This window comes from Pristis pectinata, chromosome 9 (assembly GCF_009764475.1).
Source record: "Pristis pectinata isolate sPriPec2 chromosome 9, sPriPec2.1.pri, whole genome shotgun sequence".
NCBI lineage: Eukaryota > Metazoa > Chordata > Chondrichthyes > Rhinopristiformes > Pristidae > Pristis > Pristis pectinata.
Window position 1 is genome coordinate 58,546,933 of NC_067413.1, and position 18,042 is coordinate 58,564,974.

General features: G+C 38.8%; 1 protein-coding gene across 1 annotated transcript in view; it reads right to left on the reverse strand.

Moving 5' to 3' along the window:
• The window catches only part of necab1 (N-terminal EF-hand calcium binding protein 1), a 100,470-nt gene that overhangs the window by 63,553 nt on the left and 18,875 nt on the right, over positions 1-18,042 (reverse strand). The window contains exons 4-5 of the mRNA XM_052023402.1: positions 6,820-6,845; positions 4,003-4,100 (exon numbers count right to left, since the gene is read on the reverse strand). Coding sequence (XP_051879362.1) covers positions 4,003-4,100; positions 6,820-6,845 — 124 coding nt within the window. The remainder of the gene's footprint in view (positions 1-4,002; positions 4,101-6,819; positions 6,846-18,042) is intronic.

The window sequence follows — 18,042 nt, forward strand, 5'->3', positions numbered from 1 at the left end:
TATCTACATAATTTTCCTTTGAAATGAATGCATTAATAGGATATTGAACCTTGACTATTGATGGATTCCCCAAGATACGAGGGTATTGTAGTCAGCATCTAAGGGCATATCAGTGCTTCTCAAATCAAATTTACATTGTGTTAATTCACTTAATTATCAGATGCAGAGAAGAGAAAATGCTAGGCCAATAGATTATTTGAGTATAGGAATGGCATGGAAAAGAGGGAGGGAAATGTGTGGAGGGAAGAAAGGGAATGGGAAAGACATTGTCACCATAGAAGAGGAGGGATAAATAAAAGGAGAAATGGGCGAAAGGTCTGAAAAAACAAAATGCCATAGGATCTGGAATAGCATGAAATTGGAGGTTTTGCTTGAGGATGACTCCATTTTATCAATGAGATTTTATTATTTTCTCAATAAAGGGCAGAATTATTTCCTCCACAGTAGGCTGAATACCCATTTTTCCTCCCAGCTCTTTGTGCAGATAAGGTAGCCCACATGTTTATGCAATTGGTGGCCCATATGTTGTGCTATCTAGAGGCTCATATGCTGTGCTCATTTGTTTTGTTATTTGAGGACCCATGTGATATAGTGCTTGGGGCTTGATTTCAAGATTTAATTAGTTCACCACTGATGGCTTAGTGCAGATGGGCAAGAAGGTCAGCAATGGGCTGAAGAGCCCATTTCTGTGCTGTACAACTCTATGACTCTGCCTTCAACTGCCTCGACCTTAAGCTCTGCAGTTCACTTCCTAAAACTTTTCTCCCCACTCCTCTCTCCTTAAAACTTTCATATCTGACCGCACCTGTGATCAAGTGTCTGAAGACCTTTTTCTGTGGTTTGGTGTCAAATATTGTTTGATAATTCTTCTCTGAGGTGCCTTGTGACATTTTGCTATGGGATTGAAATTTATCATGGCTGTGGTTGCTAAGTCTCCAGCCAAAAACAGTCAGAAACTGTACTGGCTCAATCAGACAAATGTGGCTGCTACTGCAGTAAGTACTCTATGATAACTGTCTTGGCTCCTGACTTCCTAAATCTGTAAGTCAAGACCATGATGGAATACATTCTTTGCTGGTTGTGAGCAGCTCTAACAACACAAAATGCCAACTAATAAGTACATTTCTCTCAGGTTATTTTACTCAAGACAATCCTTTACTTAGGAAATATTGAAAAATATATTGATATACAATACCGAGTTCTTTAGCAGTCAAGAAAATCAATTAGGAACAAGACTCCCGATTAAATTAAACCTGTGCAATGATGCCAGTAACAAAAACCTCTAAACTTTGCTTAATGGAGAGAGGAAAGCCATGATCACCTTCTCAGAATCATTCATAGAGATCTCTCGGGTACTAAGGTTTATCTAATTCAGGGTGAATTATATAAATGGTTTACTTAAAACAGCTTTGACCAGAAACAAAGAAAAGCAACATAATTTAGACACATATTGAAAAGGCTGTTTAGATTATTTGAATACTTCTCATCATTATTGTCTACAGAGCTTAGCTGGGAGTTCAAGAAACTGGTCAGCCTCAATGCTGTGTGAGCTGTCAATCCTAAAGGATTTTAAATGGGCTGGGACCAGCCAAAGCTTTCTTGGCCCCACAAATATGATAGTTAAAAAGAAACCTGCTGTTTTCTGAATGGTCTGCAGCAATTACCTGAAACAGTCAAAGGGACTGCGGGTCCCTCATTCTATTTTTACCATCAAGCCGGCAGACCAACCCTTGGTTCAATAAAGATTATAAAGGGCATTCCAGGAGCAGCTGCTAAAAATGAGGCACCAGCCTGGTGAGGCTGCAACACATGACGAAATGCGTGCTTAACAGCATGGGCAACGTGTAATAGAGCTAAGACATCCCACAATTCACAGATCAGATCAAAGCCGGCAGTCCTGTTAAATTTAGTCATGAATGGTGGTGGAAAATTCAACAGCTAATAGAGAGAGGAAGCTCAAAGAACATCTTCAACAATAACAGGAGCCTATATATGAGTGTCAAAGACGAGGGTAAAGCATATTCTATAAAAATGGATGCTCCAGCTCAACTCCCCCACCATCATAGCCATTGTTTAATGAGTCTGATGCATTCTAAGATATTCCTGAACAGTTATTACACTGGCAGTCATGAGTCAATGTAGAAAATTGCCTGGCTATGTCCTGTCCACAAAAACCAGACAAATTCAATCCAGCTAATTACAATCCAATAAGTCTATTGTTAATCATCCTCAACATGGTGGGAGGTCCCATCGACATTGCTATTGTTAGATATTTATCTGTAGCTTGCTCACTGAAGTGTAGTTTGTGTTTCACCAGGACTCTTCAGATCCAGATCATAGAATCCTAGAAGTTAGCGGCACAGAGGCAATCATTGGTCTTTCTTGTCCATTCTGGACAGGTGGGTATTCTGGCTGCCATTCTTAGAATGTTGCCATGATGGGAGGAACTAGAGTGTCAGCATAAAGAGCTCAGTAAGTAATCCAATACTGTTTTGTGGCACCTATCAATCTTATTTATACTAAGTAGGTGCTCTGAAAATTGCTCCTCTGTAGGTTTATGAGTGCGAATCACTGTCTGAAGGTGATTGTATAATCATATTCCAAAGTAAAGAAGGGTAGCAATTTAATTGTGTTATGATTCAACAAAAAATTACTGCATAGTGGGGCAAACTAATGAGCTGGCTCTGGCAATTAGCACACTAAAATTATAGTGCTCTTGATTTTAAGGTCATCATAATTTGATATGTGGGTAATAAGCAGTTGCAAATCAACTGTGCTTTATTATTCAATCAGCAATTCCTTGAAATTAGTATTGTTAGAAATGAGCAGAACTATTCTCCATTTATCCTGAGATTTTGTCTTTTGATAAAGATCATTATTCAAAATTAAAGTCATACAGGACAGAGAAAGACCATTTCACACACAGAGTCCGTGCCAACCATCAAACAGCCATTTATACCAATCCCATTTTATTCTCCCCACATTCCCACCAACACTCTACAGATTCTACCACTTATCAACACATTTGGCTAATTAACCTACTAACCTGCACATGGGATGTGGGAAGAAATCCTAACCTCTGGAAGAAGCCTTGTAATCACAGGAGAACATGCAAACCCCACACAGACAGCACTCAAGGTTAGGATCAGACCCAGATTACTTCAGCTATGAGGCAGTGGCTCCACAAGCAGCGTAAATATCCTGCTCAAATTTTCTTGTAATTTTAGATTTTTGGATTTAAAAGACTGCTTAACCTGTTGTTACAGATGAGGTTACTATTTTGTGAGTGTCCCTTTAAGACATAGCACAGTAGTGTGTGTGTGGCGTGATTACGACAACAACAGGAGATAAGGACGTGCTGACGTTTTGGTTCAGTCAGAAAAGAGAGAGAGGGAGAGAGACACCCTGCCTGCTGGTCTTTGTATTGATGGATGAAAGACAATAACTGTGTCTGTCACTACAATCCACGTATGCATTTTTGGAATAATCCAGTGGAGTCCACTTTGTCGTTAACCTGTAAAGGGAAACAGGTATTTCTGTGGATGGCCACGTCTCGAATGCCTCTCAGGGTGGCAGATACTTCAGAACAAAGCAGTGAAGATCATCAGTGACTGAGGTGTCGTATGGGTTCCATCGTGGAACATTTGGATTTCGTAATGTCTCCATTCTCTCTCTACATTTTCTCTTCAGTTAGCGGTGGTTTTGCAGAAGCTTTTACTCACGTTTCACCTTATGGCTTGCTGAACTGAACTTTGAGAACCATTCCTGGACTTGGAGTTTGGGAATTTGCCACACACACATACACTTCGGGTTTAGTTTTGGGGTTAATGTTTAAGATCTAACATTTTTACTTCTAACATTTTTACTTTTATTTTTCTTATTATCATAAGTAGTTATTAATAAAATAGTTTCTAACACTTATACATGACTCAGTGTGTTTCTTTTGTTGCTGGTACGTAACACTGTGTAATCAATGCTTTAAATAATAAACTAAATACTCACTTTCTTTGTTTTGTCCATTGCTTTTAATATAGAAATATTCAAATTTTCTAGAGCTGCCAAGACATTTTCATATTCTCCTAAATGTTGAGAAAAGAACTCTGAAAAAGAAACATAATTTTCCTTTAGATAATAAGCCAGCATACTTGTATTTCCAGCCTTCCTCTGTGTAAAAATCCACTTATCTGTTCCCATTTAAATAATTTCATAAGCATCAAAGCATTTATACCTCAAAAGAAAACATGGTTGCCCAATAATTTCATAAAGCCACCTGCATTTGAAGTACCCATGATTCAATTTGCTCTGCTATTTCTTTAGTTATTTATATATGTTTGTAAGCGAAATGAGAAGACAGTATTGTCTCAAACAAATTTCTTATCATTATTAGGATTCAGCAGCAATAAGTGTCATCTTTTACTTTTCTAAATTTGGTGAAATAAGTGTTCTGTTCCATATTGTCGGTTAATGCCAAATTATTGTAAATGTTGCATTCTACTACAGAAAAGAAATTGAGGACCAGAAATTCATGTGACAATACCATTGGTGTAGTTTCCAAGATGCTGCTATTACAAACATTAAAAGTCATTTCACCAACCAATCCTCCTGCTTCCACAGAGTGGAGGAAATCCACTCTACCTTGAGACAATCCAAACTCATTTAACTTCTGAAGAAAATCTCTGCATGTTTCTTCCTACCTAATGGTAAATTAGGGTAGACACTGGATACCTCGAAGATTTTTCATCCTGATTAGTAAGTCATTTTTTTTATCCACAATTCATTTTTCCATTGCTCTCTCAACCATCTTAGAATGTGCAGGTTCTACTTTATAATGACAACAGATTTAAACATAGTCCTGGATTTTGTCGTTGATTAACTGTTATATTCATACTTTACAACTGTGTTGTGCTTTTAAAATAGAGCAAAATGTTTTGAAATGTGTTGAGGTGGTGAAAGAAATTATTTGTACTCTCTATGTTGAAGCTCAGGCCTTTTGTATATAACAATAAACAATCATCCTAATACTTACTCCTGGGTCACTCACTGGAGATATCTCTGATAAGAAAATCATCTGCTTACCACTACACTCTTCCTTATCCTTGTTCCAATTTTGGATCCAAGTTACCAGTGTCCCATTAATATCATTTACCTCTATTGTCTGAATGAGACCGTTATTTGGTACTTAACTGATTAAATTCGAAAGACTCTGAATATATCTGTTAAACTACCTGTCGCAGAACAACTGGGTCCATATCTTTCAATAATAATCGTAAGATGGTCTCCAATAATAACATTATCAAAGAAGTAATTCGGTGGTCATACAGTATTTGCTCTTAGTGAAACAGCATGGCTATCCTTTATTAATCCATTCTTCTTCAAGTGGCCTTAATTATATTTTCTAATAGTTTTGGCACCACGGGTATTGGACTAATTAGCCTATAGATACTGGGGTTATCATCCTCCATGTTCTTGAACAGAAGTAAGACAAAGTTCTTCATTTTCCTGGCACCACTCCTGTCTACAAGGAAGATTGAAAGACCTTTCTCCATCTCCATCCAATGTTTCTTCAGCAACCTTGATTGCTTTATATATGGACCAAGTGATTGTTCAAACTTCAAATGAAGCCATCCCATTTATCACTTCCTCTCTACATATTTTAATGTGATCCAATATCTCCACATTTCACTTCTTTCACCCACTGCCAGTTCATTAACACTAAGGGAGTTGCTTTTTTGTGGGATCTTGAAACTGCCTGGTATTTTTCCCTCATAACGACAATATTTCAAAAGTATTTCATTTGCTGTGTACTTTTCCCTCATAATGACAATATTTCAAAAGTATTTCATGCAACTTTCCCTTTTTCTTTACTTCTACCCTTTCTATGCTCAGAACACCCCAAAATATTTCACAGCCAATCAATTGCTTGTGTGGCAGAAACAGGCAATGTGCACATTCAAAGACAGCACAAACAGGAATGGGATAAATATTACAGAGTATCACTGGTATTGTTTGAAGAATAAAAGTTCAAATAGAATCTTGAGTGCTGTTACAGATGTCAGAACAGGTGGGCTGTCTTCAGTTTAATATTGCACAAAAGACTGCACCTTCAGCAGTGTAGTCATCCCTTAGTACTACATTGAAGAATTAACTAGCTCATATGCCCTTGAATGTGTAATGGATCTTGAGATGAGAATCCGAACATTGATCTAAAGACATACGCTTATTGTTCTTAAATTGGGAAAACTTGCAATGGTATTTCTTGGGAGACCCAACAAGAGCAGACAACTTAGAAATTAAGTTGCCCACAAAAACTGAAGAGATCTAGCTGAAAGCCTTTTAAGCAGATGAAGAAAAAAAACTTCATAATTGACATGTTGTTTTTAAAAAATATATAAATTGAAAAAAATGGACCCAATTGTGCTGGAAAAGTATGCTCAGAATCCCAATATAGAAAATAAACATCAATTATACACCAACAAAATATTGCCCACAGTGAAGAGGCATGTAAATATTTCATACCTTCAGTTCTGTCACAACTCTCTTATAAATCAGTAGTCCAGTTCTGTACTACTTATGCAAGGATACCTCCCCAGAGGTTGAATGGATTGGTTTTAAATTTAATTGTGGCTTTTAGTTAGGAAAAATGTATTTTAAGATCCCATACCTCTCCATGGGGGGAACAAAATATTTAAAATATTCAAGATTGTGCATTACTGGCAAAAATAAACCATACATTGCCTTGAAACACTGTGTTATCTTTAATTGTGTTTTACTTGTTGCTCCACTGAATACAGCACATGGTGAAAAAAAATCACCACTTACCACATATTTCTTCAATATTGAGGTTGCTTAAATAGAAAGAAAATAGAAACAAAGATTGTATTAGCATTATATCCAACAATTGCTACATTTTACATTGCTATTTTTACATACAAATCATCTTTGATGATGAAAAGAACTATTCAATATTTATTCTATGGCCCTGTGCCTCACACAGTATTGCTAGATTTCCACTAAAAAGCTCCCTAAAAATATATTTCTGAATTATTAACAAATTAGATTGCAGTCCTTTTAATATAAAATATTTTCAGTGAGAGTCTTATTGACATTACTTTTCTTATACAACTGAGACATAAATTTGGATTATATAATTCTTTCAAAGAGTACAGCGAATAATCATTGTTAAATATAATGTAATGGGAATTAAGAAATCAAAATGAAGTTTAGGAAGACAGCATCAAAAAGTAAAAGTTTGAAGAAATTGCTTGTCAAAGCTGTTGATGATTCATTACTACATATGTCATTTCATTCAGTTAAGGGTGAATTTTTTGGTTTGTCAAATTGTTGTATATTCATGACAACAGCATTAATGTTTTCTGAACCACATTATCCTGATTCTCTAAACCAAATTATTTTTATATTCATTCAAGAAAAAAAAATCTCCTATGGGAGCTATCATTATCATTGTGTTTCATACCAGGAATCAATCTAGTGAACTTTCCCTGCACAGCTTCCAAGGCAAGCATATCTTTCCTTAAGTAACAAGAAAATATCCTTCCAAACTGCATACACTTTGAGTGTGGTCTCAACCTGTAAAGTTACAGCAAAACTTCCCTACTTTCTTAATCTATCCCCCTAGCATTAAAGGTCAACACTGTATTTGCCTTCCGAATTACTTACTGTACAAGTATGCTCATCTTTTGGATATCTTTGACAAGGACACCCAAAATCTACTTAAACATCAACATTCATTAGTGTCTCTATTATTTAAGTGAGATTCTTCATTTCTATTCTTCCTAAAGTGGACAATCTAATATTGCCCCACATCATACTCAAATGGCCATCTTTTTGCACAGTCACAAAGACTATCTGTATATCTGTGCAGAATTCATGGATTCTCCTCATAACTTTTTTTCTCACCTATCTACTCATTGCTAACAAGCTTGGATGCAATAAGCTCATTCTTCTCATCTAACACACAAGTATAAATTGTAAATAACTGAGGCACCAGCACTGATCGTCATGGCACCCTGCTAATTACAGCTTGCCAAACTAGAAATGACCCACTTATAGAACCATAGAACAATACAGCACAATACAGGCCCTTCGGCCCACCATGTTGTGCCGACCTTTAAACTTCGCTTAAGACTATCTAACCCCTTCCTCCCACATATCCTTCTATTTTAAATTCCTCCATATGCTTATCTAACAATCTCTTGAACTTGACCAACGTATCAGCCTCCACCACCACCCCAGGCAGTGCATTCCATGCCCCAACCACTCTCTGGGTAAAAAACCTTCCTCTGATATCTCCCTTGAACTTCCCACCCATTACTTTAAAGCCATGCCCTCTTGTATTGAGCATTGGTGTCCTGGGAAGGAGGCACTGGCTGTCCACTCTATCTATTCTGCTTAATATTTTGTATACCTCTATCATGTCTCCCCTCATCCTCCTTCTCTCCAATGAGTAAAGCCCTAGCTCCTTTAGTCTCTCCTCATAATCCATACTCTCTAAACCAGGCAGCATCCTGGTAAATCTCCTTTGCATCCTTTCTAACGCCTCCACGTCCTTCCTATAATGAGGTGACCAGAACTGGACACAGTACTCCAAGTGTGGTCCAACCAGAGTTTTGTAGAGCTGCATCATTACCTCGTGGCTCTTAAATTCGATCCCACGACTTATGAAAGCTAACATCCCATAAGCTTTCTTAACTAACCTATCCACAACTTTCAGTGACCTGTGGATATGAACCCCCAGATCCCTCTGCTCCTCCACACTGCCCAGAATCCTGCCATTAACCTTGTACTCTGCCTTGGAGTTTGTCCTTCCAAAGTGTACGACCTCATACTTCTCCAGATTGAACTCCATCTGCCACTTCTCAGCCCAACTCTGCAACCTATCAATATCCCTCTGTAAGCTTCGACAGCCCTCCACACTATCCACAACACCACCAACCTTTGTGTCGTGTGCAAACTTGCTAACCCACCCTTCTACCCCCTCATCCAAGTCATTAATAAATACAAAAAGTAAGGTCCCAGAACCGATCCCTGTAGGACACCACTAGTCACAACCCTCCAATCTGAATGCACTCCCTCCACCACAACCCTCTGCTTTCTGCAGGCAAGGCAATTCTGAATCCACACAGCTAAGCCTCCCTGGATGCCTTGCCCTCTGACCTTCTGAAGAAGCTTACCATGTGGAACCTTGTCAAACGCTTTACTAAACTCCATGTAGACCACATCTACTGCACTACCCTCATCAATCTTCCTGGTCATCTCCTCAAAGAACCCTCTCAGGCTCGTGAGGCAAGATCTTCCCTTCACAAAACCATGCTGGCTGTCCCTAATCAGTCCATGATTCTCTTAAATGCTCATAGATCCTATCTCTTTGAATCCAAAAGCTTGCCCACCACAGACGTAAGGCTCACTGGTCTGTAATTCCCTGGACTATCTCTACTACCTTTTTTGAATAAGGGGATAACATTCGCCACCCTCCAATCCTCCGGTACCATTCCCGTGGACAATGAGGACTCAAAGATCCTAGCCAACGGTTCAGCAATCTCCTCCCTTGCCTCACGAAGCAGCCTGGGGAATAGTCCATCAGGGCCCAGGGACTTATCTGTCCTAATATTTTCTAACAGCTTCAACACATTCTCTCTTGATATCTACATGCTCTAGAACATTAACCTTACCAACACTGTCCTCAGCATCATCAAGACCCCTCTCCTTGGTGAATACTGAGGAGAAGTATTCATTGAGAACCTCACCCACTTCCACAGCTTCCAGGCGCATCTTCCCACCTTTGTCTCTAATCGGACCTACCTTTACCCTCGTCATCCTTCTGCTCTTCACGTATGAGAAAAAAGCCTTGGGATTCTCCTTAACCCTACTTGCCAAAGCCTTTTCATGTGCCCTTCTTGCTCTCCTCAGCCCCTTCTTAAATTCCTTCCTTGCTACTCTATATTCCTCACGAGCCCTATCTGATCCTTGCTGCTTACACCTTATGTATGCTGCCTTCTTCCTCCTAACTAGATGTTCCACCTCTCTTGTCACCCATGGTTCCTTCACCCTGCCATTCTTTCTCTGCCTCACCGGGACAAATTTATCCCTAACATCCTGCAAGAGATCCCTGAACAACGACCACATCTCCATAGTACATTTCCCTTCAAAAATGTCATCCCAATTTACACTCTCAAGTTCTAGCCTTATAGCATCATAATTTGCCTTTCCCCATTTAAATATCTTCCCATCCTCTTTGCTCCTATCCCTGTCCATGACAATGCTAAAGGTTATGGAGCAGTGGTCGCTGTCCCCCAAATGCTCACCTACCGAGAGATCTGTCACCTGACCCGGCTCATTACCTAATACTAGATCTAATATGGCATTCCCCCTAGTCGGTCTGTCAACATTCTGTGACAGGAATCTGTCCTGGACACATTTAACAAACTCTGCCCCATCTAAACCTTTGGCACTGAGCAGGTGCCAATCAATATTTGGGAAGTTGAAGTCTCCCATGATAACAACCCTGTTATTTCTGCATCTTTCCAAAATCTGCCTCCCAATCTGCTCCTCAGTATCTCTGCTTCTACAGGGGGGCCTGTAGAATACTCCCAGTAGAGTAACTGCTCCTTTCTTGTTCCTGACTTCCAACCATACTGACTCTAGAGAGGATCCTTCTACATTATCCACCCTTTCTGCAGCTGTAATAGTATCCCTGACCAGTAACGCCACCCCTCCTCCTCTTCTTCCCCCTCCCTTCCCTTTTAAAACACTGAAAGCCAGGAATATTCCCATTTGTTTTCTGTCAGATCCTTAATCTGTGCTGAAATATTACTTTTAATATCATGAGTCACTTTTATGTGACTTTTTGAATGCTATTCAAACATCCAAATATACTACATCCATTGATTCCCTTTTTGAAACCCTGCCAACTATGTCCTTTCAGTATACAGGAAGTCCCCAGGTTACGAACGCCCGTACTTACAAACGGCAGGAAGAAGGCGCGGAATTGGGCGCAGAACGGTTTGCCTGTCAGTGTTGACTTTTTCAGGTGGCGAACGGCTGGATCGTGGATTTCATGTGTTACAGTCTGTACCGCTATTTCAGGGCAGGGATGTTCGAGGAGTTCCAAATGATGAGGGACGCCATGAGTGGTCAGCAGCCCCCTCTCCCACTGCCCCCACACACCATCTCTCTCTATCTATCTATCCCTCTCTCTCTCTCTCCCTCTCTAACTATCTAGCACTCGCTCTCCCCGACAGGTCGTCCCCGGGTAATGACTGAGGTCCGTTTCTACAGATGTCCTTAAGTTGATTTTGTCCGTCAGTTGGAAAATACACAAAATTCACTCAATGTGGTAACTGTACTGTAATGAATGACACCAAATGCACATAAGACTGATGACAGTCTTCACATGTCCCGGCGATAACAAGTTATGCTGTATTTTAGATTGCTTTACATTATGTGTGGAATTATAATGAAACTGGAATCAAAATTCCATTTGGATCTTAATATACAGCAATAAATAACTGAAGCTTGTAGTGATTTAGGACTAATTGATGCTAGATGTGAACTGTACGTTACTGTTCCAACTTACCTTATGAACAGACTCAAAAACGGAACTCATTCGTAATCCAGGGACTTCCTGTACATGAATGCATGTGTGCCATTAAGAAATAGGTGTACATATGATACATATTGTTGATAGACTGTTGTACCAACTACTGCCTTTAGATGAGTGTTAGTTGTCTTCAATAAAGTATGCTTGTTCAGTAGCTCAATCCTGGATACTTAAAAAAACAGCAACATCATTTTTGCAACTTTTGGGAAGAGAATATTGAGTATGTTTTTTTTAAAAAACAGGGGTTTGCAGTGTTGACTGTTAAGGTGTCTGCCAGAAAAAGCTGCAGATGTGTTTGTTTTGCTGCGGGGGAGAAAGTATGGAAAGTGTTGCATTCCAAAGGCAATGAGATCCATGGGCAGGTGTCCATTACTGAAGCATCTGCAAAGGTCACCATTAGGTGAAATGCCAAAGTTACAAAGTACAGCATCAGATAAGCCACTCAGAGCATCATTTTCCAGAATAAAGGAAATTTTAAAAGATCTTAACCAATGCATCCATTATTGTGATAGCCTCTTATATTGGAGCCCAAGGATGCAGGCTACTGGGTCCAGGGGAGTTATCAGTCTTTAGCCTCATTAATTTACTTGGTTACGTTTTATCTTAGAATTATGATTATTTAAATTCCTCTCTCCCCCTTCTCCCATTGAATTGCAGAAATAGTAAACTTAAGGATAAAGAGAATTTCAGAAATTTCAGAATCCTCAGGTTTACTATTTCTGCAATGTCATAAGCCTTTTCTTTCATTCTAATACCACCTTTGATTTTTCTTTTGTTAGCCACATACAGATTCCCTTCCCTGTATTGCAAATGGGCTCTCTCTCTATTGCTGTCTCTCTAATCCACCAGGCTAGATACACGTACTTCCAAAACACTTTCTTACAAATTGAAAACTAATTTCTAAACTACTTTTCTTAATACTGCAAAACTTACTAATGTGATTACTTTAGTCCTTCCTGCTTATCTATATATGATTTTTTACAGGTAATCTTGAAGAAATGTGATTTGTTGCTTAATGAATGATTCAGCCTGCTCAGTACAATTATATGCAACACAGCTGGTCCTTTTCCTTCAGAAAAGGAGGAAAATATTAAATTCACTATGCTTATCTGCCGAGAGTCACATGAAATAAATTGATGACAGCCTATGCCATTAATTCACATGGTACAAAACCATGTCTCATTTAGCTATCTATATCTATTCTGTAAAGCCCAGGTTAGTTCCACAGACAGTGAAACTGCCATTTAGTGCAGCATTAGACACCAATCCACAGTTGCAATTTTAGACCAGCTTGACAGTGTGATGCTGGATCTCTCCAGTATTGCAATAATGTGCCATGTTTGGCAGTACACAGAACTGTCACAAAATAAAGATGATTCTCCAAGGCTCTTTCGATTTGCACTTTGACAAATAACTAAAGCAAACTTTGTAACACCACAAGATCAAAACAGGATTTGTTTCATCAATGGTAATTTATGCAGACTGAATACCAAAATAATTAAACATAATAAAAAGAACAGGGAACCACGAGGATATAATGAATGTTGATTATTCTGTCTGATCTAACAACTACATTCATTCCAATTACATATGTCAAATCATTTCTTTATCAGTGTGGCCTAATGTCAAACTGAATTGGTAACTCTAACTCATCAATACTGATCTCTTAAACTGATTAAAATCCCAGCAGTGAAGACTGCTAACTGCCAATAACACATTCACATTCATCACTGAGTTGCTGGGACAACTTTTGAAAAATTTAAGTGCCAAGCAGTTTACCGATTGCATCCAATGACCTGGTGTGATCTTATAGAACTCACTTTTCTGAAGGGAGCTTTCATTTTCTTACCAGCAGGGATTGGATTATAATTGCAACTGTGTTGACAGATAAAATGCTTTTAGAACTCACGATGCTTTTGTTCTCAAATGTATGTTCTGAGTTAAATTTCTTTCTGAAACCTTCTGTGACAAAGACAGTGAAAAAGTAATGGGTGGCATCAAAGGCATTACAAGTGACACACAGATTATGGAAAGCTGAAAGAAACAAATCAAGACTTGCAATGTTTTCTGAAAATCATGACCTCTTAAAAAATTGCTTACGAAATGGTCGATAATGCAGTTCCCACAAGATAGATTGGAAATTAATGGGAGCTCCAGAAAGAGAGGAACAATTGAATGATTCAAATATCAAGATTTTTCTTTTGTTTTTAAAAGACCATTATATGCTCAGGACACTAATCTATTCCTAACACATTTAGATTTCAGTTCCACAATTTGACTTCACATGTTACATCTACCATTTGATGAATTATTTTCATGACTCCCACTGACAGCAAAACATTGCTAATGTTATATTCGAGTAAGAGCTTGCTACCTCTTCTGACATAACTCTGTGCATTTTATTTTAAGCTAACTGACTAATGCCCTATTCTACAAAGTCTAAATGCCATGCATATTAATCAGGGACAATCTAATTAAATCTGTCATCTTTCACTTGAGCACACGTTAATACATATTGGTGTCAGAGTGTGCAATGTACAAAAACAATATCGATATTTTGGGCTTTCACCAAAGCCTATACCTGCAGATGTAATGCTGAAATTTAAAATTATGACATCAATTAACTCTTCTTCCAAACGCAAATGAGAGCATTTTAAGGACTCTTCCCAAGATTTAGTGGGCTGAATAATCAGTTCCTGCACTTTTATAGTCTATGGATGAGGAAGTTGCTTTTGGTCTCAAATGCTAAACATGTGTGAGAGTATGGAAGGCTGGTTGTAAGCATCTCCTGACAATTATTACAATGGGTCATATTTTGTGGGGAAATGTTTACAACTCTCTACATAAATATTTGCAATTTGGGATTCCCACAGAAACTATGAAATTGTGATTAGCCATTTGCTAATATTTTTCACACTGATGTCAGACTCATGAGGGATTTATGGAGTTCAACATGGGAATTTTGCTTTAAAGTTATATAGTGAACTTGCTATGAAAACCTGCACACGATTGGAGCTGTGAAGGTCTTAAGATAAGTTGTAGTTAATTTGGTATATTTTTAAAGACATTTAAAACAAATTAAACAATGTAAGCGCTCAAGTATTTTCAATTTTTTTTTAAAGGATTTAATAGCTTTAATAGATGTTCATTATATTTGATTGTCATGGACAATAATTGTGTTTTGATAACTTTGACATCTAACAAAGCCAGGTAACATGGACCACTCTCTGCGTGACTCCTTGGTCCGTTCATCCCTCCCATCCACCTCTCCCCATCCCCTGGCACTTTCCCCTACAACCGTAGGAGGTGCAATACTTGCCCCCATACCACCACCCCGGGACCTAAGCAGCCCTTCCAGGTGAGGCAGAGATTCACATGCATTTCCTACAACCTCGTTTATTGCATTTGGTGCTCTTGACGTGCCTTCCTCTACACTGGCAAGACTAGGCAACCATTTTGCAGGGCATGTGCTGCCCGTAATGGCCACCTACAGATTCAAGTTGCATGTCACTTCAACTCCCCTCCCCACAGCAACCTGTCTGTCTCCTTTCTACAACATGACTTAACTGACTACCAGAGGGTTTACTGCTGTCTTGCAGGTGAGGCTCATTTTGCCTTGCACCCCATTCCAGTTCCTGCATATGAAACAATGAGGAAACAATGCAGCAAAGAGACTGTGCCATACAGGATGGAGATGACTTCTCCTCTCAGTCTGGAGAATTCACAAAAAGGAAGTCCAATTTTTTTTTAAGGCCAGCAGTGAGCACGAGTGATTCACTCCAGACCACAATGGAACTGAATATCAAGAGATGAGTTCTGCTAGCAGCTGTTAGTCTTGCAAGTGATTGACAATGAATTTCTCCCTTTGTTTCTATAGGGGTGGAGATTAAACAAAACAAATTATCCAGGAGAAAGCATTCATACTGACATTATGTGGTGAGTAATATTGAATGCTTGGGACCACAGTAAATAATATAATATTGCTACAAACTTCAATAACATAATTAAATTTAACTTATCTTAACCTAAAACCATGCTGTGCCTTCCTGAAAATTGGTGCTTCTAATGCTCACCATGGGGGTGTAACATACTGACTGAACTGAATGTTGTTTCAACTACTGACAGATATTAAATCAATCCAATTGACATTGGTGATTCTATGTTTATTTCAAATGTTAAGAAAAGCTCTGTTAGTAATAGAATTAGTTGCATTTCCCTTCATCTACAGGTTTGGAGAAATACCGTGCAATTGATTACAATAGAAAAGAAAATAAGGTGGTCAATTCACCGAAGCCCATTTTCTGCTTCTCTTGAAGCTGAAAGTTTAGCCTGCCACATACATTACTTTCTCACTATTCTATATATTCCAGTGCCCAATATCAATGTTTGTTTTTGTTCATGGGCATCTGTGACAATGCCAGTAATTGTTGTCCATCCTTAATTATCCTTGAAATGTGGAGGCGATTAAGACTCAACCACATCTTGGGTCTGTAGTCACATACTGTATAAGCCACAGTGGATAAGGATGACAGATTTTCTTATCTTAGGGTCATTAGTAAACCAGGTGGTTTTTATGACAATCTAATAGTTTCATTGCTACAGTTATTGACACTAACTTTTATTTTAATTACAGATTTATTTATAATTAGTTCAATTCTGTCTTGCTGGGATTCAAGTTTGTGTCTCCGGATTTCTGGATAAATGGTCTAAAGACAATACTTAACCAATACACTATAGTCACAATGAATCCACAATGAAAAATGGCATTCAAAAGAATTCCCGATGAAATGTCTTCTCAAGAAAATATTGTTCCTCATCAAAAGAAAAGCAGTGCCATGGAAGGAGAAATGGCAACCCTCAGACCATGATGAGGAAACTCTAAAGTCCTTTGAAACAAAGAAAGGCTTGTCTTATGGAGCAACATTCTCAACCTCAGTACAGTATATACCAGTACTTTTGGAAAGTAGGTATTGCTTAATGGAATAAAATTTGGCAACCCAATTTGCAAGGAATCTCAAAGGGCAATATAAATTTAATGAGCTAATCTATTTTATTGAGGTAGCTGGAGGGATATATAGAAAATAGAACAGTACAGTACAGCACAGGAACAGGCCTTCTGGCCCATGATGTCTGTGCCAAAAATGATGCCGAATTAAACTAAAACTCTTCTGCCTGTACATGATCCATATTTCTCTATTCCCTGGACATTCATGTGTCTATCTAACAGCCTCTTAAACACCACTATTGGATCTGCTTTCACCACTATCTCTGGCAGCCCACTCCAGGCATCTACCACTCTCTGTGTAAAAAAAACCTGCTCCGCAAATCTTTAAACTTTTCCCCCTCACCTTAAATGCATGTCCTCTACTACTTGATGTTTCTACCCCACGAAAATGATTCTGACTGTCTCCCCTATCTATGCCTCTCATAATTTTATAAACTTCTATCAGGTCTCCCCTCAGCCTCCAACACTCCAAAGAAAACAACCCACGTTTGTCCAACCTCTCTTTATAGCTCATACCCTCTAATCCAGGCAGCATCCTGGTAAACTTCTCCTGCGCTCTTTCCATAGCTTCCACATCCTTCTTGTAATGGGGTGACCAAAACTACATTCAACACTCCAAGTGTGGCTTCACCAAATTTTATATATCTGCAACATGACTTCCTTATTCTTATACTCAATGCCCCGACCAGTGAAGGCAAGCATGCCATATGCCTTCTTTACCATCCTATCTACTTGTGTGACCACTTTCAGGAAGAAATATTGTCAGAATATTGCATGCTTTTTTCTGGAAAAGTGCAAAGGGATCTTTTACATCTTCCTGAGAGGGTAGGGAAGATCTCAATTTAGCATCCTATCCAGAAGATAGTACTTCAGCCAATGCTGCACTCCCTCAGTGCAGCACTGCATTATCAAATTAGCTTTTGTTCTAATCCCTCATTGGTCTTGAATCTGCAAGCTTCTGACTCAGAAGCAAACAACTACAAAATCAAAATACTGCTCAGGTATATCTTAAAGTCACATGTGAGAGTCAACTTTATTTTCTCCTTTGGTTAAATTTGTCCTATTGCGAGTGGCTGATGAAGTTCCCATAAGTGGGAGGGTGTCAAACAAGGAAACATGGTTACAAGATAAGGGGGCAGTCATTTCAAATGAGATGGATAGGAATTTCTTTTCACAGAGAGTGGTGAACCTCTGGAATTCTCTACCCCACAGGACTGTGGAGATGAGATCATTGGAGGTATTTAAACAGGAGGTTCATACATTTTTGGAAGATGGTGGAATTCAGGGCTATGGGTGGGGAACCAGCACTGAAAAGGAATTGCGGGCTGGGGCACATCAGCTATGATAATATTGAATGGCAAGCAGGCTTGATTGGTTGATCCTAGTCCTGTGTTCTTGTGTTCTCTGGGGTGCTGCTTAT